The 22,196-nt window shown below is 40.6% G+C and overlaps 1 protein-coding gene across 5 annotated transcripts in view; it reads left to right on the top strand.

The window, feature by feature from the left end:
* The window catches only part of RPGR (retinitis pigmentosa GTPase regulator), a 69,348-nt gene that overhangs the window by 31,638 nt on the left and 15,514 nt on the right, over positions 1-22,196 (top strand). For 3 of the 5 annotated variants that reach the window (XM_053202232.1, XM_053202233.1, XM_027054115.2), the window contains exons 14-17: positions 855-1,811; positions 11,205-11,318; positions 12,564-12,621; positions 14,164-14,252. In XM_053202232.1, the coding sequence (XP_053058207.1) occupies positions 855-1,811; positions 11,205-11,318; positions 12,564-12,621; positions 14,164-14,252 (1,218 nt within the window). Of the gene's footprint in view, positions 1-854; positions 1,812-11,204; positions 11,319-12,563; positions 12,622-14,163; positions 14,253-16,761; positions 21,523-22,196 lie in introns of those variants that run through there. The other 2 variants (XM_053202234.1, XM_027054120.2) reach the window with 2 other exon arrangements.

The raw sequence follows: 22,196 nt of genomic DNA, 5'->3' as shown, positions 1-22,196 counted from the left end.
AATTTAGGCCAACAATTTGATTTTTACCTTATTTTGTCCAGCAGGAAATTAATTTCATATTCTTAATGTATCATTTGAGTCACAATGTTTAGTTTCATAGCTTTTATAAAAATCTTACATTTTACCTGAAGTATTTTTTCCTCATAGTGGTTTCTTTTACATATGCAAGTTTTTATAATTAAAGAATACAATAGATAAAAGGAAAGGGTTAAAAATTTGAAAACCCAAAGAATTGTTTTGAAAAGAAAGATGATATTATCTAGTATGTGGATAAGAAGATTTCATTTGTTGTTTTCATTTCAGATTTTTCTTGTAGAGATAAGCTATTCATTTTTTCTATTTTGTAACAATTTCATATTTTCATTTATTTTGTTTTGGGAAGTTCATGGAATCAAAAGACCAATCACGGTTTGACAATTAAAATACTAGGGAAGGTAGGAAAAAACGAAACTGCATTGCATGGAAGAGAAGTGTACATTTTTAACAGTATTCTGCAGAATCAGTCTGGAAGTGTACTCCATTTGAGAATTGATTCAGGATGAGAAGAGGGGTAGAGAAGAAATATCGATGGTACTGTGTGAGTAACGGCCAAACGGAAGCAGGTGGTAAGAATGTGCAGGTTAGACACAGAGACACGGTACCACAGCAGAACCGGCTGCCCCGTAGACTTAGAGAGTAGCATAAATCATCTCTAGAGAAAGCGACATCTGAGCAAAGCATCTGGTCAAACTGGACGCTTTTTATTCTGCCAGCGACACTTAAGAGTGTTGCACAATCTTGGCGGTATTTTGTAGCAGATAAGTTAACCTTTGTCAATTAACAGTCATATGACAATTATTTCACAAAATTTGCAGAAACAAGAAACAGTCGAGAAACTGGAGCAGCATACAGCTCACTTTGAAAATGATGGTAGTAAAGAGCGTGCAAGTGAAGAGACGTCCAGAACGGTGAAAGAGGGGAAAGTATATAGACAGCTGGTGGCAAAGGGAACGTACATGCTGCCAATACCTGGGACTGGGCGCGCGTTTTCATATGAGGACTTAGGTGAGGAGTGGGGCCAGCCGGGGCCTCAGGCTGACACCCATGCCGAGGATGTGCACAAAGAGATATTTAGATGTGAGAGCAAGCACAGTATTTACCCACCTGATGGCAGAGAGATAGAACGGAAAAGTGATGGAGGCAAAAGTCTGAAGGACTCAGAAATGGAAGAAGCAGTGTCTGAGAGAGGAGCTGAGCTGCCGGAAATGGCAGGTCTGAAGGATATGAGACAAAGTGAAGAGAGTTTAAGAAATATGAATATGTTCTTTGACGACTTACCAAATAGAGATGTGGATATTGAGGATGAAGAGAGTAAACGCTTTGTTAAGGACGTTAAGAGGAACAAGCAAAATGTGATCTTTGACAGTGAAAGAGAATCTATAGAGTCAGACAGTTACATGGAAGGAGAAAGTGAAAGTCAGCAAGGTATCACTGATGGCTCTGAGCAGCTCGAGTCAGTAGAATTTAGTAGTGGAGAGAAAGAGGATGATGAAGTGGAAACTGACCAAAACTTGTGGTATAGCAGGAAATTTATTCAACAAAGATATGAGGAAGAGACTGAACACAGAATGTCCACATTCATCGCAAAATATAATTTTAACTTTGGGCACTTGTCAGAGATCCCAGAGGAGCAGGAAGGCACAGAGGAGTCAGAAGGAAGTGAAATAGAGAAGCAAGAGGTAGATGCAAATGAGGAAAATGTGGAGGTGCACGAAGGAAAAGAGGAGAAGGAAATAGAGATCCTGTCAGACGACCTTACAGACAGAACTGAGGTGAGTGAGGGCAAGGGAAAGCCAGGGGGAGAGGTGGAGGAGGATGTGCCTGAAGCTGGAGGTGAGGGGGGAATCCAGCGGGAGGGAAATTCTGGAGTGGAACAGAGTCAGAGTGAGGAGGGGGAAGAGGAGGAAGACGAGGGAAGAGGAGAAACAGAGAGCCTGGATAAGGGAGAGAAAGACCTAGAAGAGGAGGAGGACCAGGACCAAAGGGAGAGGGAACAAGACCATAAAGGGACAGGGGAAGGGGAGGGGCAAAGAGATGAAAAGGAAGGGGAGGGGAGAGAAGGGGAAGAAGACAGGGAAGAGGAAGAAGAGAAAGAAGGCAAGGAGGAGGGAGAAAGGAAAGAGGAAGAAGCTCAAGAGGAAGGACAGGGAGAAGGGGAAGAAGAAGAGGAGGAGGAGGAAGGGGAAGGAGAGGGAGAAGCAGAGAAAGAAGAGGAAGAAGGGGTGGAGGAAGAGGGGGAAGGGGAAGAGGAAGGGGAGGAGGTTGAAGAGGAGGAAGGAGAGGATGAAGGAAAGAAAAGAGAAAGTGAAGGGGAAGAAGAAGAGGGAGAAGTGGAGGAAGGAGAGGGAGAAGGGGAGGAAGAAGAAGTGGGGGAAGCAGGGGAGGAAGGAGAGGAGGAGGGGGAAGAGGAGGAAGGAGAGGGGGAGGGGGAGGAAGGAGAGGGGGGAGGGGAGGAGGGGGAGGAAGGAGAGGGGGAAGGGGAGGGAGGAGAGGGGGAAGGGGAGGAGGGGGAGGAAGGAGAGGGGGAAGGGGAGGAAGGAGAGGGGGAAGGGGAGGAAGGAGAGGGGGAAGGGGAGGAAGGAGAGGGGGAAGGGGAGGAAGGAGAAGGGGAAGGGGAGGAGGAAGAGAAGAAAGGCGAGGGGGAAGAAGAGGTGGGGGAGGAAGAGGAAGAAAGAGGGGGGGAAGGGGAGGGGGACAAGGAAGAGGAAGAAGGGGAGGAGGAAGGAGAGGGGGAGGAAGCAGAGTGGGGAGTGAGGGAGAGGGAAGACAAAGAGGACGATGAGGAAGAAGAAGGGAAATACAAGGAGATAGGAGATGAAGAGAGGGAAAAGCAGGAAAGGCAGGGTGAAGGAAGAGAGTCCAACAAAGTGAGCAAAATCAAAGGGTCTGTGAGATATGACAAAAATAAGGCATACCCCAAAAAGTTTACTACTAACACACAGGGAAAGGGGAAAGAGCACAAGGTACAGAGGTTCAAAATGCCAGTGCAGTCAAAACAAGTTTTAGAAAATGGGCCACCAGGTTCCGAAAAATTCTGGAACAGTGTATTGCCACATTATTTAGAATTGAAGTGACAAGCTTTAAATTTGACCTGATATTGTCCAGCCAAATAATTTGAACATTTTACACGTAATAGGCACTCAGTACGTTGTATTAAATTGATTTTATGTCATGGTCACTTTATGTGTGGTACAGTAACGACTGATAAGACAGCACAAAGCACTGGTAAATTTGGCTCCTCTTAAGCCAATATTTTGGTATATTTTCCCTCTAAATTATAAATCTATCACTAGAAAATGGTCATAGCAGATAGTTAACATTATAAATTCCTCATTAAGGGCAGAGTTAGAAAATCGGAGTATACTATAGGAGTATTGCGTTTGTATATACCAACTGGCCCCTTTAAAGATGGCACAGATCCTTAAGGGCTATGAAAACATCTCATTTCTTACACATTTCTTTCAGTCTCTGATTACAAGTTGCCTATACATAGAATAATTTTATAAGATTTTCAGAAGATTTTTTAGGGCTTTCTAAAGCTAAAATGGAAGATTCACATTTTTAAAAAGTAGTGCTGTCTTTTTACCTTTTATGTGTCCTTTTTGCAACAGTTTACCAAGTGACAGCTGGATTCAGGGCTCAGGTTGTAATGTGATGTCTTTCAGTTACTGTCTGGGCAACTGGCAGTGTATCTCATGAAATGGAGATGAACTTAAGCATCTATTCTGGAAGTATGTACAACTTTTAAGTATTTATTGCCCAGGCAGAGCTCCCCACTGGGCTTCGGTTTCCTCATGTGTAAAATGGAGTAGATTGGATGATAGAACTCCAATCCCTTTTAACTCTCAGACTCTTTCATTCTAACAGGCTGATTTACTCCCATCATGTTTGTTATTTGCAGAAGAGGTTTTTAAGGAAGAAAAATTATACTTTAAAATTAATTGAGTTTCTATAAAATATTGTTCTTGACTCTTACAAACTTAGGACGGCTTTAATGTCTCTTCTGTCATTCTGTATTTCTAAACTATAACTTCTGAGCTTTAACTGTACTGTCAGAATCTTCATTCCCAGTGTCTATGATGTACCCTCAACCTGTTTTTCGCTGACTGTTCTGTAATTCTCAGTTTATTGCTTGTCAGAATGTTTCCAGTAAAATAAACATTAAGTGTATTCCATCAGTAATTGTTTGTGGAAAGAGAAACTAACATCATGTATTGAATTTTAGAGAGGCTGGATTTCTATTAGTGTAAATTCAATCTTCCCTTACAATGTTCAGTTCGTGTAATGCAGCCAGATCGTTCTTTATTCATAGCTCCATTTTCAATGGATTCACTGCTCCAGTCCCTTCCATATCTTGGGCATTAGGGATTTCTTATACTTTCTTTTATCAAGGAAGATCTTGATGGTAAACTTCCTGTGAATTTTGTGTAATGTGATCCTCTGTGCATTTGATTCTCCGTGAGCAAGAATCTGGGGAGAGAGACTAGCATACGAAGAGAAGAAACTCCTAGGAGCAATTGTAGATTTTGTTTTAGCTGCAGGGATACGTGGTTGCCGCCCCTAACTAACCAAATATGCTAATCTGGCATTGCAGGGTTCTACCAAATTCTACCACAGTCAGTAAGTGCCAGTGGGGTAGAGTTGGTACTTTGACAAAGTGTATGTGCTGTGTTGTCAATTCAAGGGCCTACCATGGTTATTGAAAAGTCGACTTAAAATGATTAAGTGAGATGGATGATTGAAGAGGAGTTCATAAAGGAAAAGCCTTCAGGGAGAAAAGAAACTCTTGCACTCAAGTTACTAATGTAAAAGGTGTGGACATTCTTCTTGCACCAAAGACGTCATCAGCCAGCAATGCTGAAATGGAGTTCTTACCACGTGCCCATCTCAGTATTGGAACTGGTCTAGAGAGCCGCTTTTAAACAGCATTTCCTGCCCATTTCTTCACATTGCCCTGGCCAAAAACATGTTCTGTGCTCTTTTAGGAGGGGTAGCTCGTGCAGGCACGGTGTTCTGGTCAGAAGAGCACAGGCCTAGTCATTTTGAGATGTGAGTTAGTACTTGGTTAAATAGCTTGGAATAATCGGTTCCATTCCTTGTCATCCCCATCTGCTGGTTGATCAAGCTTTTCTTGTCATTTATCACTGATCATTACTGAGGCCAGTGTGAGTTGTGTGTGTAGAGTCCATTGAGTTACAGTTCCAGGTGAGGACTCTGGCAGAAAAATAGTTCAAGGTAAGCTATGAAGGAGTACCATAGAAACATCTGCTGCCGCTGAATAGCAGCTCTTGAGGTGAGTGCAATGAAATGTCTTCTGTTACTTCATTATAGAGGTAAACTTGCTCTTCACGTATATAAAGATAAAAGACTGCCATAAAGGAAGGCACTTTGATTCTTCCTTCCTTCATTCCTTCTGTTGTGCCTGACATATGGCTTCGTACTTGGTGCCTATGATTCACTCAACCAATAAGCGTGTACCTAAGCACCAAAAAGGGAACAGAAGCTTTCCAAAATCAGGTAGATCTCCAGAAATGAGGGCTGCTTGTAGTCCAACTCCTGTGGCCTTTTTACCTGTCAGGGACATTAGGTAGGTACAGATTGCTTGAAAGAACACCAGGTAAAAGGAGTTCCTCGGGCTCTGCCTCTAACTGTGGCTTAACAGTGCCCTTGTGTTTCCCAATACCCCCGTGTTCTTAGCTAGGACTACCCAAACAGAAAAATAGGATCTGAAAACAAATCTGTGGCTTTCTAGGCTGATGGGAGCCATGAGCGTGTTTCAGTGTGACTGCAGCCTAGAGTATCTTTTGGTCCTGGATAAGGAGGCAAAGGGCCTTATGTGTTTATAAAAGTTGTTAAACAGCAAGAGTAAGATGATCACATTTGGCCTTTTGCAACATTCTGGCAGCAGTATGGAGGGTGGGTTGGAGAGGAAGAGGACCAGAGCTAGGGATGCCAATTAGGCTGCTCTAGGGGACCAGACAGAGACAGAAGAGGGGCTGAACTAGAACAGTGTGGACAGAGTCGGGGACACGTGTTATCAAGAGAACTTCAGGGATAGAATTGGAGGGCTTAGTAAAGAGATGTAAGTTGGAGGGAGGGAAAAGGCCAAGCTTTTCTTGTTTCTGTTTGAAGAACTGGGTAGGAAGTGTGCCATTCACCAAGGCTGAGCACAGAGGAGTAGGGGTAGATTCAGGAGCCTGCTGGGCCCTGTTCATCCAGGAGGTGTCCAGCGGACAGATACACGTCTGGGCCTGGAGCTCAGGGGAGATGGCCGGGCATTACCGACTTCCACGGGGAGTTAAAAGCATGGAGTTGAGTGAGAGGCGGCACTCACAGTGTGCGAAGGGAAGAGAACTGAAGACAGAGTTTGAGGAAACATCAGTAGGTAACGGAGAGGTTGAGCGAGGGAAATCTGAGAAGGAGGCCAGGTAGGAACACTTTCTAGGAAAGAGAGGCGCCGCCCAAGCCAAGGAAGCAGTGGTGGAGGGCAGCAGAGAGGTCTGGGAGAGGCCCGGCAGAGGCCAGGCAAGAGCCCACACTGCCTGCTAAGAGAGATCCCCAGGAAGCCTGCCTTGCAGAGAAAAAGGGTCAGGGACTTCGGTGCCATGGGAAAAACCATCTTAGACTTTTACCTGCGATTACTCTATATGAGGCTATATAAGCATAGGATCTTGAAGTGAGCTTATCATCAAAAAGGAAGAGCCTACAATGCCCTGAGTTTCAGCAGGTGGGGGAAACAGCTCTGAGGGTGGCAGTTCTGGTTTTCACATTATTTGAGCAGAGCTGGGAAAGAGCCTGGGCCCTGGCACCTGGTAGGCCTGCATTCAAAACTCCAGCCCTTCACAGATTAAGCTGTGTGAATACCTGGAAAAGCTTTTGTTTTCTTTTTCTTTTTCTTTTTTTTTTTTTTTTTTTACTTTTCTGAGTCATTTCTTTTTATAAAGGGAAAGGTCTTTGGATAGTTAACACATGAAACATGTTAGTGGTACTCAGCCAATGGTAACCTGTGTCACTCTGTCCCCTCTGACTCCCATCAAGTCAGGTGCAGAACTACCCTCGTGCATCTCCAGGTCACTGACAGATATGTGTGAGTCTAGTCCTGTGAACCTGACTTCTGTGTAAATACCACATAGCTACTCTCCCTGCCCCCCCAAATTGGCTTAAGACAGATCTGTGGGAATGAAGTGAGTTGCAATAATGATAAATATACCCTTAAATATGGGGTAGAGTGAAACTAGGCACACCGTCCATGGGTCATCCTCAACATTTGAAGCATGGTGAGAGCTGATGGTACTCACACAGTTAGGCATCACTGCTGTCACAGGACAACAGATTTCCCTGTGTCCTAATTTTTTTTTTTTATCAAGATAGGTTAAAGAATAACTCCACACATAACAACTGCCTACCAACAAGAAGTTCTGTATGCCAGGCATTATATTCACTTTTGCAGGCCTGCTTGTCAGAGTCAAACTGGAATGGATTTGGCGGTGAAAATACTGGGTTAGGAATGAGCCAAGGGTTTTGGTACATAGAAGGAAACGTTTAGGGATTATAAAGTAGTGACAAAGCCAATAATTTGGAGGTCCACCTGGGAGCCCATAGGTGCAATCTGGCCTGCAGACTTACTTTGTTTGGCATACACAGTGATTTTTTTAACATTTGAGGCCATTGCCAACATTGAAATACCCAGGAATTCTATACTGAAGCAGTGTTTTTCAAACTTCTCTTGGAAACCTGAGGCACCACTGGCCCACAGCCCAGTCAGAGTGGCCCTCCACTTCCATGTCATCCTGGCCTGCTCCTGACAGGCCCTGCCTTCTCCCCTGGGCTGCTCTAGGTGCCGGGCTCCTGGCAAGAATCAAGGGGTATGTCTAAGAGGGTAGAACAAATAAGTGTACACTTTGAATCAATTACTTTCTGATGATAAGATCTGGGACATTATGGTGAAAAGGTGTCCAGGCATCTTGGGATTTTTTTTTGATAGTCCTCTGTGTATACTAGGGAGTCTTACAATCACAAATATGTTTTTAAACTGCTTATATTTATATACAGATACTTATCCTTTGCTTTTGTTATTTTCTCTGTAAATAATCTTTTTAATCTTGATATAAACCCGCCGAGGTAGGTGTTGCTAGTGTCATCCTCCCATTTAACAGAGAAACTGTTATATTAATTAGGCACCTTGCTCAGGCCGTGATTGGTGGAGCAGAGCTTGGAAAACAGTAGTTAGGTCTTTGTATTGAATGCCCTTCCTTCTCTCCTCCTGCCTCAGTGATTTCTAGGGTAGTATAAACATGAAGTTACATATTAACCCCTCTTGTCCTAAAAAACCTTGAAATTGAGCTTTTAGGATATACGCTTCCCCACCTGGTATGATGTAGGTACAAAGTTTAATGCTCTATTAACCTAGCTGGAAAATGTCTGCCCTATATGACATTGAGGCATCTCACAAATCCAGAATTGTAGCACAAAATTTTACACTTTACAGTGTCTTTTCAGAACATTTTAAAAAACTCTTTATTGGAATATAATATATATACAGAAAAGATCATATCTCATGCATGTATGTCCAGCTCAGTGTATTTTCCACAAATTGAACCTGTTTGTATAGTCAACATCCAGATCAAGGAGGAGCACACTGTCAGCTCCCCAGTAGCTCCCCTTCAACCCTCTTACAGGCATTTTTCATCCCCCCCAGGGTGACCACTGTGCCAGTTTCTGATGGCAACCTCTAGTTTTTCAAGTATACGATATGATGGTAATCTTAAGCCAGCTGAAACCTCACGAGGAACGTTTGGTTTCTTGGTATTTCCCGTAAGAAATGTAAAACATGTGGGCCCTGGGCCAGATCCAAGACTGCAGCTCCCCGTGTTGTGTCTGACCAATGAGACAACGGTCCTCTTGCGAGAGCCAGGCCTAATCACTTCTTCACTGTGGTCCCAACACAACATGCGTTTCCACTGACCATCCTAGACTGCTTTATGTCTTATGTGCTTCTGGTGACAAGAATGTATTTAAACTTTACCCTTTCTCTTTGTAAAATGATAGTGTTCTGCCAGTCTCTCCTAAATTGTTTCGGTTTGAAGGTAAGTACTGTATGTGATTTAAAGTAGTTGTCCAGATGTGAGTAGATTAATTTTCAATGTGCTTAAGTGCAACATGCTACACTTGATGTGATTTCTAGTGAAAATGTTTTCTAAGAGCTTTCTCAAATTGAGAAGATGGTATCATTCTAGCAGTTGTTCGTTGTTGCAGATTTTCATAAAGTTAATGAGTAAATTTATAGTTTATTATAAAAGAGATGAGTGTTTTGCTTATTTCTGAAATAGGGCAAAATGTCATGTTCCTTTGTATAATCTCATGATATTGTCCTATGGTTACATTACTATCTTAGTTAACTGGCATGACTGGAGTTGACCCAGGTGCTAAACTAGCAGAACTTTCCAAGTGAAGAGGACTTTGCTGGAACACAGCACACTGACCCTCCCTCTGGGAGACAGTCAGTCTGAAATTGTCCTTCTCAGGAACACTGTTCTTTTCTAGTTGGCCTTCATTTATGTACATTCATGAATATATCTGTCTATCAGCCATCAATCCTAAATCCAGTAATCCTGCTTCCCATTCCCCTCCAAAGTAGTCTTTGATCATTTTACATACTCATAATGTGCTTATGGCTAGGCATAATATACAATAGAAGTTGCTTGGGAAAAAAAAAGAAAGCTTTAGAAATTCTTGGTAAATGGTAGCTACCTTGTAGTTAACCCTACCCAACCTAAATGTGCAGCACATCCTTTAATATAGCTCTCTACCCTGGCACCCTGTTTTCCTCTCCCGCTTTCCCCTCTCACATGCACTGACCTTTGCTTGACCTAAGTCAAGCCCTCCCAGAGCAACTTCTGAAACTCTTTTAAATCTCAAGCCTTCACTTCTGGATTGCTTGTCCTTAGTGGCAGTGCTGTTAGGCCACACCGTTTTTGCTACTGGCCTGAGGATGCCACTTACATCTGTTACTAAGGTGTGAAATCTAAACATATCCTCTCCCTAGCCTGAGTTGTCACATTTTGTATTTTTGCCAGAAAAGAGATGAGTTAATTGCAAGCATTATTTTCAAACCACCCACTAAAGATTCCTTTGGGTGTCCAGCTTATCCTTGGCCAAATAGTGACTAGGAAGGTGACCATAAGAAGATAGTTATAGTGTTGAAGGGATATAAAGGGTGTGTATCGTCTGAGGCAGGTATGGCCCATGTGAACTTTGTAAAAACATTCTTCATGGGAGTAAATGGCACAAGTTACTTACTGCCTCACCTATTTTAGGGGCCATTGTGCCTTTAGTGAAGTGCATAAATGAAAAGCATAGGGAAAAAGTCCAGTAAGGAGCCTGATCCCTTAATGACAAAAAATAAGCAGTAATTCCACCCAAAATACGAAACTGCAAAAAAAAAATAAATAAATAAATCTCAGTATAGGGTAAAGTTACTCGGAACATAATGAATACTTTTCTGCCTATACTTAATATTACATGATTTACTATGTGTATCAAATCCATAGACAGGTTATCTTATAATTTGGATTCGTTGGACAGGAGCCAGATGGACTAAGTTCTGCCTCTGTTTGGGTTTTCCCTCTGCTTTAAATTACCAAGAGCAGAGCATTTAAACTGCCTATGTCCCTTTATCTTCTTCCTGGAATGTAAGTAATTATACTTAACTCTCTCTCATGAATATCGGTGAACTGTACTTCTGGAGTGATTTTAAATCCCTATGTTTTGGAAAATAAATATAATATATAGATGTGATCATGTTATAATGCTACAGTAGAAAGCTTTTTAACTTCTCTAAAGTTTAAAAGCATTCTTTTGAGACAGCTCAAAAAGCATATTTAATTTTTTTCCCCCGTTTAACCTTGTCATAGATGCAGATAGAATTTTGGAAATCCTGGCCATTGAAAATGTTGAAATAGAACGATGTGCATAAAAGCCCTGGTAATACAGTAACTTGACATGCGTCATAGATTATGTAGTGTTTTATTTCTTTGACTTCAGCATTTGAATCCATATTCTGTGTGTTCTTTGAGATAGTATAAATTATTTATGACAGCAATATCAAATCTCTTTTTTTAAAAAAGAAAATCTTAACTCCTCCCTGATTATCAATTTTGACACAGGATCATGAATTTTTGGAAGATGAAGAGCTAGAGGACGTGGATGAAATTGATGAGTACCTGAAAGGCGAGAAAAAAGTTGCTGCAGATGAAGCCAGTGACAACTCAGTTGAAAAGGTATTGACACCACTGAAAAGGTATGATGATATGTGCTTAAATCCTGGTATCCTGCCCAAGAGAAAGTATGTGGGTTCCATGGTCTCTGCAGAGGGCAGATCCCAACTTCCTTTGGGAGCAGAAATACTTCTCTGAATAACTTTGTTCATGTGCTGTAGGAAAAGCTTTGGGCAAATTTATGAATTAGGCACACTTTGTTTCTGACGCTTTCCACACTTCTTGGTGGCATTCGGATCCCCACTTGAGTGGAAATCAACTGATACAGGCCAGTATAGTACACTGTTGAGAAATTAACCGAAAAGTTCAGCACTGGTTCTTGAAAGGATGAAATTACAAAGTTAGGAGCCCTATACTGGTGGCAGAAATGGGACGTGTGTGTGCACATACATACTAAGTGTATTTTTACATGTATGTGTGTTAAGTGAAAGCTGTTCACAGCAGTGTTGGAGGCTGTGATCACTTCTGCACAGATGTGGTGTAGAAGCAAGGATTTATAGGAGGATAAGGAGGCGCTATCACCGAGGAAAAGAAAGTCAGCCTAAGAGTGGAGCTAGGAATCCCAGAATTATCTCTTTTTGGCAGTTTTGTCCACGAGTGACACTGCTAGGAGACAGTTGGTAAGTTTGAAATCATTCATTTGCTAACACTGCTCTGGATTAATTTCACAGGCATGGAATTCAGAAACCCAAACTGAACAACACTATATTGATTCAGTTTTGGTTTCAGTGTCTGTACCTCTTTCAAAACGTGTGTTGATTCATGTCCATGTATTTTTAATTTACAAAATGGGATTATGCTATAGAGGTCATTTTCTTTCTCAAGACTCGTTCCTCTCACTGAGAAAAAAAATGTTCTAGCAATTACTATTTTCTTTCAGAGGGAGGGACAGATTTATAAGGGATGTTTATGAGCTCCAGGTAGGGGGGGTCCCTAAAACTCTTTAACATAGAACAAACTCCAGTCTGACAGTGTAAACTGTTGAGCTAATTCATACACCAACTAACGTTCCTAAATCTTCTTTGAGTAGGGTCCTGCCACTTTTTGTAATCATAGAACTTTAAGCTAGAAGGGACATTAGCAACCACTCGGCATCTAAGGCGGAAGTTCGGCAAAGTGAAGCAGTAGTCGCCTGTTTATGTTGTTAGCTGGAGGCGAACTTGAGAACCCTTGCCTAAAACCAGGATGACATTTTCTAGGCCATCACAATTATGGTTTTTTATTACATTGTTTCTTTATTGCTTATAGGACAAGAAAACCAACCAAGAGGAACGGGCTATTTGTGAATACAATGAGAATCCAAAAGGTGTGAACACATTTGACTTCAAAAGCATGCTTCCAAAAGGCTAGATACCTTAACACACACACACACATACATACATATGCATGTGTGCACATGTATGCCGTCACTGAGTCATTATAGCTTATACACCTGTATTCTATTTTATCCTTTTTACTGTCACCTGGCTCTCATAACAAGCTAAGAAATATGTGCCACAGGCTTATTTGTTCTCATGAATAACCACCACAACTTCTTCACATAAAATATTCGCATTACTCATGGCTACTCGTGTGTCAGTGTTAAGTGGTTTAGGACAGCCTTTTCACTGTCTTTTTTTCTTTTTGATCAGTAGTAGTAAGTTAGACTTTTGTCCCACATCTCGATTTACATGCCTGATGGGCACTGCCAGACCCCATTGCTAGAGCCACGGCCGGTTATCCCCTCATGTACCCCCCAGAGCTCAGACCTGAGTCGTTGATCTTATTGCAGACATTTAAGACAGGTCCTTCCCCAAGCCTGACTGTTGGTGTCAGAGAACAGTTGCCACAGAATAGAGGGGACTGTGGTTACCCTTGAGACCTACATTCTCTACACCGAAATCATCTGTTTTTGCTGTACAGCCCACCCCTATATCATGTTTCCACACCGCCACATCAAAGTCTGCTTTTTACTGTGTTCTCATTAAAAATAACCGTTCATAGCGGTGGATATCTGATCTGAACTTAGGCAGAAGGAGGCATAGTTCCCTTGATATTTGTTTTCCTTCTGACTTCTGCAGAAAGAGTAGTAAGTTTTAGAATATTTTAAGCAAAATGTTAAAATATTTATCATCTGTAAGTATTTTTAGCATGTAGTCTAAAGTATGAAAAAGAAATTAAAAGTAAGATTTAAGTAGTTGATAATATCAAATTAAAAGAATGCATGTGCTTCATGAGTGTAATTAAAAGATCATTTTTTGGGGCACCTGGGTGGCTCACTTGGTTAAGCATCTGACTTCGGCTCAGGTCATGATCTCACGGTCCATGGGTTCGAGCCCCACATCGGGCCCTGTGCTGACAGCTCAGGGCCTGGAGCCTGCTTCAGGTTCTGTGTCTCCCTCTCTCTCTGCCCCTCTCCTGCTTGCACTCTGCCTCTTCTCTCTCTCTCTCAAAAATAAATAAACATTTAAAAAATTTTTTTAATTAAAAAAAGGATCATTTTCCAACTGTATAACTTGTGGATCAATTTGAAACACTAAAAAGTAACATGTCCATTTGTGTGCAAAGAATTTAATTTAAAAAAGGAAATTTATCTTTTCCGGAAGTCTTTCCTAACACTGTTACCTTTGTAGCTGTGTTTGGGTACTGGTCATGCAAACGTCTACATTGGTCAGGTCATTCTGGGCTTTTTGCCTTAACTCAGCCTTTCAGAAAATATACATTGTAGACCTTGTTCAGTGCTCCAGTGTCCCGCCCTCTTTAGTATTTACCCCGTAAGTCAGGCTTGATGGAGTTGCGCTGAGGGCATCAGGACTTTTCTTCTTCTCATTACTTAGAAAAAAATATTTCTAAATATATCCTGTTGTAGGAAGCATGTATGGCCGTGCAAAGAGCAGTTCTGCAAAAGACCTGGAAGACACTGCATCAACAAGTAAAGACCTAAAAAAATCAATGAAGGTAAGTGAAATTTATTTTTCATTTTAGTGTTAAGACCAAAGTATTGAATTGCCTCCTCCTGCTTTTTATATGGTGATCCACATAATTTAACCCAAAAACGTGAAGAATTTCAAGTGATGTTTCACATTTTAGCATGCATATCTATTTGCTGGACTTTAGATGGAGTCAGGTTGCCCTGCCAGAATTTAATAGCATGTTCCTTTCAGTAATCCCATTCATGCTGATTCGATTTATGGTAAAAGATAATGCAAAAGAACTTTCTTGCTTGAATTATAAGAGTATAATCATCATGAGAGTCTGGAGAAAGTAAGGCAAAACCGAGAATTAGAGAGGATGAATGCAAAAATCAAGATACCCGTGCTTAGGAGAACTTACGAGCTACTCCAGTCTCTCCTGCCGAGTACCTGTTCTGAAGTTGTTAACAGTCTGGGGGAGATGCCGCTGCTTTTTGGAAGTTACTCTTTCCACTTGCAGAAGAACTTTCTTTAGCCATGAGGCCACATTTCAGGGTAGAAGTGTTACAAGGAAATGTGGACAAAGGGTAACTGAAAGGCCTTGTTAATTCCTCTTCAGCCTTCAGGTTTGGGCTTAAGTTAGTCACTTCTGTATAGAGGCCTTTTGTGACCAGCTGCACTTAGGTAAATTATGTCCCCTTACTGTTCTCTCACATAACACCCTTTTCTTATCCTTTTTTGTGTTTCTCGTAACTGGCAATCGCACAGTGAAGTGTATGCTTATTTGCCTTATGACTGTCTCTCTCTCCACTGGCCTGCTGCTCCATGGGATAGAAACTATTTTCTGTTTTGCTTTCCGATGGATCGTTAGCAGGTAGCACTGTCCCTGGTACATGGTAAATGCTTAGTAAATAATTTTGGTTGACAGTGAACTATAGAACATAAGGAGGTGGGAAAGAGGATAGGGTGAAGGTAAAAGCAGGGGCAGCCCTTAGAGCAGTAGACGGTTTGTCTCTGGCTACTCTGAAACTACTTTCACGGTGACTTCTGGCACAGGTCCCACTGTGGTCATCTTTTACTAAAAATTACTTGGTGAATAATCTTACCCTGATGAAAATGGCCTTCTGTTTAGATTATCATATCCAAGAGAGAGTTGTGACCTGGCTCAAAAGATACTCCAGAATTACTGTCCTTCTCAGAATTGTAACGTGTGTCATCAGCATATCCGATCAAGTGTTAGGGACTTTTTAGACTCTCTGTCTAGTAAAAGAACATTTACCAGATATTCTACTACACAGCAGTCCCGTGAAGACTTTTTTCCAATTATAAGAACTCAGGAAAAGACTCTGGAAAAGGAAATGAAATGTGAGGGAGCAAGATGAAAAGTAAAGGAGTCAGGAGACGGAGGAGCCTAATAGGAAAAGCGAAGTGAAGCAGCAGAAAGAAATACTTGAAACATACTTCTGACCAAATGAAAATGTGTATTCATGATTTTTCATGAATACATGACTGAGTTTCGAGAAGTTTTCAGGCTCTCCAGTCTTAAGCGTTGCAATTGCCCATAGGCGGTAGGATTTGGATACACAGGACTAGGAGAGGGGGCCGAGCCAGGGAAGGAGTGCCCTGTGGGAAGCAGAGTGGTGCCTCCCATACAGAGCAGGCCAAGCAGGGAGCTCTAGTGCCAGCACCAGGGGATGGGACAGAGGTGAGGTCAGGCCAGGGTATAGTGGGCTACAGGTGCCAGGTTGAAGAATTCAGTCTTAAACTTGGATTCTGCTTAAATGCTCATTGACACCTAGTGGAAAAATGTATTTCAGTAAATGCATATGTCCTTGGTTAAAGAAAAGAAAGTAATGAAAATCATATTTCAAAAGTCAAGCAGTAATAAATGTATTTTCTACTTAAAGAATATCCTGTTGTTCTACATATTTCAAAAAGGAAATAGATGATTTAGGTGAGATTTTCTTTCAGTCATTCCCACATGACCTTTTTTTTTAATCTACAGTATCTCTAACCTTTTTATACCATCTGAGACAAACAAATCAGACAGTTTTTAAAACTTGGAAAATGAATGATGCATTAAATCATATCAAAAGAAACATGTTTGAGATTTTGCATTCCAACTCCCCCCCCCCCATTCCCCCAGGTAATTAGACATCCCAAAGATAATCTGAAAAAAAAAAAGAAAAGAAAGAATTGTACTCTTGGCACCTACAAAACAGAATTCACCACTGAATTTTGTTTTGGTGATTTTAAATGTTTCAGGTAGACAAGTTACGACCTATGATTTTAACGGGTGGCAGAGATCTTTTGTTAGGTGATTGTTCTATCTAGAGATTACCCAATATTACTTTTCCAAACTATAGTTAGTGCTGATTATTTGGATCCACAGTTAGTCACTAAGAAAAATATGTTATCGGCCTAATTTCAATCTAAGGTAGCTAAGGAAAAAAACAATAAACTTTTCAGCTATTAAGAAGAATTTTACATTATAGAATGAGTTTATTCATGTATTTATTTAGCATATACTAATCGGTTATCTCTTAATGTGCCAGGCACAAGGCCAGAGGCTGCAGATTCAGAGGTTAAAGATGCACTGCCTTCCCTCAGAAAGTAGCTGGAACATGCCAGATTCTCTGGATAGCTCCCAATGCCCGTTAACAGTCAATAGATTTTTTATCCGTGGTCACTACCATAAATAAAGGACGCTGAGATGAGAATTTCTCCACCAAAAAAACATGCTTGTGAATTCTTGTCTTTCCTAGTTGCTGTCTTTTCTCTGATGGTATGCTTTGTTCATCCATTGCAAGCTACAAATGAGCACTCGCCTCAAGTACACAGTTAGCTTTACTCTGTATTAGAGAAAACTTCGAGGTAGATTACACATACGGTGTCCTGTCATTGTCAGTTTTTCCCAAGCTTGAAACCTGAGACAGTCTCAGGCTACCCAATAATGACTCCCCTGCTTTTTAAAAATAGCTTTATTGAGGTATAATTGACATATAATAAACTACACATATTTAAAGTATATAATTTGGTTAGTTTTGACGTGTGTGCACCTATGAAACCATAATCACAAGAGAGTGAACAGTGCCGTTATTGGCGGAAGGTTCTTTGTGCCTTTTTGTGATCCCCGTCTATGCCCCTTGGCCCCCTGCTATCCTTAGCAAACCTGCTTTCTATCATCATACATTATTTTGCAAGCTCTAGATTTTTATATAAATGAGATCCCACACCATGTACTCTTTTTGTTTGTTGGCTTCCTTTGTCCAGCCTAATTATTTTGAAACCTGTCTATGCATGTATCAGTAGTTCATCCCTTTATGTTGCTGAATAATATTCTAAGTGAATTTTTATATGATGAGGGTATGAATTGAAGTTATTATTTTTTTTGCATATGGACATCCAATCGTTCTAGCACCACGTGTTGAGAAAAGATGACCCTTTCTCTACTGAATTGTCTTCACAGAAATCAGTTAACTTTTCCATGTGTGGGCATATTTCTAGAGTCTAATCTGTTCCTTCCACCTGTTTATCTTGTGCCCATATCACACTGTCTTGATTACTATAGCTTCATAATAAGTCTTGAAATCGGGAAGCGTTAGTCCTCCAACTTTGTTCTTTTTCAAACTTGTTTTGGCCATCCGAGGCCCTTTGCATTTCCATGTGAATTTTTAGAATCAGTTTGACAATTACTGAAAAAAAAAAATGTCTGCTGGGATTTTGGTTGGGATTTCTTGGTATCTACAGATGAATTTGAGAAGAATTAACATCTTAACAATATTAAGTCTCCTAACTCATGAAGATACTTTTCTATTTATGGATGTCTTCTTAAATTTCTGTCAGAATGTTTTGTAGTTTTATAGTATACAGGTCTTACACGGATTTTGTCAGATTTATTGTATGTCTTCTGTTTTTTATTCCCTGATTAACTGGTTAGAAGTTTATCATTTTTATTCATCTTTTCAAAGAACCAGTTTTTGGTTTCATTGATTTTTCCGTATCGTTTTCTATTTTATTTATGTCCACTCTAATCTTTACTAGTAAAACCTTGGTTTGTGAGTATAATTAGTTCCGGAAACACGCTTGTAATCCAAAGCACTCATAGATCAAAGCAAATTTCGAGAACTATTGGCTCAGTTGTGATCATGTGACGTTTGGCATCCCGTACTACTCATATTGCAAGACATCGCTCATTTATCAAGTTAAAATTTATTAGAAATGTCTGCTTGTCTTGTGGAACACTCGCAGAACAAGTTACAATCCAAGGTTTTACCGTTGTATTTCCTTTCTTCTACTTTCTTTGGGTTAATTTGCTCTTCTCTTCCTAAAGTTTCTTAACATGGAAGTTGCAGTCACTGATTTGAGACTATTCTTATTTTTTAAAACAGGCTTTTTGTGCTGTAAATTTCCTCTGAAGTACTTGTTATGTTGTGTTTTCATTTTCATCCAGTTCAGAATACTTTCGGATTTCTTCTTTGACTCATGAATTCTTTAATTTCAACTTATTTGGGGATTTTCCATAGATGTTTATGATATTAATTTCTAATTTAATTACATTGTGATTGGATAACATACTTAGTATGACTTGAGTCCTCTTAAATTTATTAAGACTTGTTTTATGGCCCCGAATCAGGTCTATCTTGGCAAGTGTTCCATGTGCACTTGAGAAGGTTGAGAAGAATACTGTTGTGTCCTGTCAGTACCAGTTGCATCAAGTTGGTTGACGGTGTTGTTCATGTATTTTCTATCCTTTGAGTTGCTGTCTACTTGTAAGATCTATTATTAAGAGAAAAGCATTAATAATCCCTGAATAGGGGCTCCTGGGTGGCTCATCGGTTAAGCATCTGACTCTTGATTTTGGCTCAGGTAATGATCTCGTGGTTCGGGAGTTCAAGCCCCACATTGGGCTTCACGCTGACAGCGCAGAGCCTCCTTGGGATTCTCTCTCTCTTTCCCTCTTTCTCTCAAAATAAATAAATAAGCTCTAAAAAACCCTAAATATAATTGTGGATTTGTCGACTTTCTTTGTACTTCTATTAGTTTTTGCTTCATGTATTTTAAAGTTATTACTAGGTTCTGTAACATTTAGGATTGTTATAGTCTCTTAATTAATTGACCCCTTCATCATGAGATGGCCTTGTTTACCCCTGATAATAATCTTTACTCTGAAATCTGCTTGGTCTGATATTATATAGCGATTCAAGCTTTCATTTGATTAGAGTTACCATGTTATATCTTTTTCCATCATTTTGCTTTTAACCCACTTGTGATTTTATATTTGAAGTACCTTGATGCAGGCAGCATCCAGATGGGTTTTGCTCTTTTATCTAATCTGACAATCTCTGCCTTTTAATTGGAGCACTTAGCCCATTTGTATTTAATCTGATCATTAATGCAGTTACATTTAAATTTGTCATCTCACTATTTGTATTCTTCCTTATCCCTAAAAAATGCTAAAGTTTGTGTTGTCTGTTAATAATATAGCCATACTCTCTTTGCTTTGGTTAGCCCTTGCCTGATACATCTGTTTTCATTCTTTGACTTGTGTTTTAGATGAGTCTCTTGCAAATGGCTTATAAGCGGATTTGCGTCTTTGAAATTTTTAATATACGTACCTAAGATCTAAAGCTAATTAATGTTCCTGTCCTTTCCCCAAATAATAGCAAGATCTTAGAGGAGTCTTCTGTCACCCCTTCCTTCCCATCTTACATGTTATAGTGTCAAGTATTTTAAGTTTTTAGCGTCACCAATCACATGTTAACTATTATTTGTTATACCACTTTCTTACTCACCATTCCTTTTTACATCTCAAATGTCCTTTTTGGGATGCTTTTTCTTCTCCCTGAAGAAATCCTTTGGAGGTTCCTGTCAGAACTTTGGAAGTTCCTATCCATTTTGTAGTTAACTTTGTCAGTGTCTGTTCACTTGCAAATGAACATTGAGGTGACTGGGCAATGCTCACTTTCTCTTGGTATCTGCTCCTATGCTCCTTTTAAGAAATTTGCTCTAGTGTAATTGCTGATGACTTTGTATATAATCTGTCATTTCTCTCTGGCTGTTTTTTCATGCTGTTTACCTTTAACGTGCTTCAGTTCACTACTAGATGCCCAGGTGTGAACTGTTTTGCTTTAACTTTCTTCTAATTCATTATGACTCTTGACTCTGAGAATTCAGGTCATTCATCAGTTTAAGAAAACTCTCATCCATTGTGTATTTGAGTATTTCCTCCCTCCTCTTTGGAATTCTGATATGAAATTTTTCTTTTTTTTTTTTAATTTTTTTAATGTTTATTTTTGAGAGAGAGAGAGGGAGAAAGTGAACGAGCTTGAGCAAGGAAGGGGCAGAGAGAGAGGGAGACACAGAATCTGAAGCAGGCTCCAGGCTCTGAGCTCTCAGCCCAGAGCCTGACGTGGGGCTCAAACTCACAGACCGCGAGATCATGACCTGAGCTGAAGTCGGACACTTAACCGACTGAGCCACCCAGGCGCTCCCTGGTATGAAATTTTTCATTCTGTTGTCCATGCCTTTCAATGTTACTTTCCCATTGTCCGTACGTGTCTAAGTAATATTTTGGGGGAATGTCACAGCCTTCATATTTCAGAGCTCTTTGATGCCATAGTTTCTTTACAGCTAAAACTAATCTTTTTAACCTACCTGTTGAGTGTTAATTTCATTGATTATATTTTTCTCATTTTGAAATGAAATTCTATTTTGATTCTTCTTCAAATCAATCTGATCTTTTAAAAACTAGTATCTTGTTTCATGCTCATGTTTTTTATCCTGGTCCTTTAAGCACACTTGTATATTTAGTCATCCCAACGTCAGACATCTTCAGGAATCTAAATCTGTCTGTTGCTTTGGTTGACTTGCTGGTAGTGTCCTGCTTCCTCATGTGTTTTGAAATTTGGATTCTGGGAGCGCCTGGGTGGCTCAGTCAGTTAAGCGGCCGACTTCGGCTCAGGTCATGATCTCACGGTCCGTGAGTTCGAACCCCGTGTCGGGCTCTGTGCTGACAGCTCAGAGCCTGGAGCCTGTTTCGGATTCTGTGTCTCCCTCTCTCTGACCCTCCCCCGTTCATGCTCTGTCTCTGTCTCAAAAATAAATAAACGTTAAAAAAAAAAAAAATTTGGATTCTGAGTTCATGTTCAGCTGAGACTTTTTGTGGACGCCCCTTAAGGCTTCCATGAAAATCCATCCATAGAGAATTTGTCAGAGCCTCTGGTAGCTCTCCTGGGCATTACCATTCCGGGAGCATGAAGCGTTCCTCACCGGCACCAGTAAAGTAAACAGGAGCCCAGCCTCACACTAGGAGAACGTGCCTAGACCAAGGGACACAGGTTATTTTGCCGTCTCCCAGTGTGTGTAAGTGGACTTAATTAAGGGCATAGTCCCTAGAGGGTCCTCACTTTATGTAGGGGGGTCTCAGTCCTGATTTTCCACATTTTATGAGATCAGATACGTTTACCAAAGCGAGTCTAAGTTGTGAGATCAATAAATGCCATTTTATTGCTCGCTCACCTCTGAGGCTTCCTGTGCCCTCTTCATTTTGTGGCCCACAGGGATTTCCCTTCATTTTTTTCATGAACTTCTGTACACATCATAAAATTGGATTTTTTACACTTAGAATTTTTTGATGTTTTGTAGTAGCAGAATTTTCATGATAGGCATTCCCGCACAAAAGCAGAAACGAAAGAGGGGTCCCCCCAGTTTAGTCCATAGACCCTTTTCTAGCTAGACTCTGAGTTTTTGGGTTACACCTTTTTGCTTCAATTCCTCCATTCTTTAAGACTAACAGCAAGCAATTACTTGCATCATTTTGATTTCCGAAGGAGCCAAGTTCTCACCTGTTTTTTGTTTGGGGCATCTTGTCAGAACTGATATTTGTGCTGTTACACTTCAGGAATCCTGTTTTCTCTCTGACTAAATCCTCAAAGGGGTTAAGTCAAATGGAACTTTCCAGTCATCATCTATCTCCCTTGATTTCTCC

The sequence above is a fragment of the Acinonyx jubatus genome, chromosome X (assembly GCF_027475565.1).
Source record: "Acinonyx jubatus isolate Ajub_Pintada_27869175 chromosome X, VMU_Ajub_asm_v1.0, whole genome shotgun sequence".
In the NCBI taxonomy this organism is placed as follows: domain Eukaryota; kingdom Metazoa; phylum Chordata; class Mammalia; order Carnivora; family Felidae; genus Acinonyx; species Acinonyx jubatus.
This window is presented reverse-complemented; position numbering and strand designations above follow the sequence as displayed.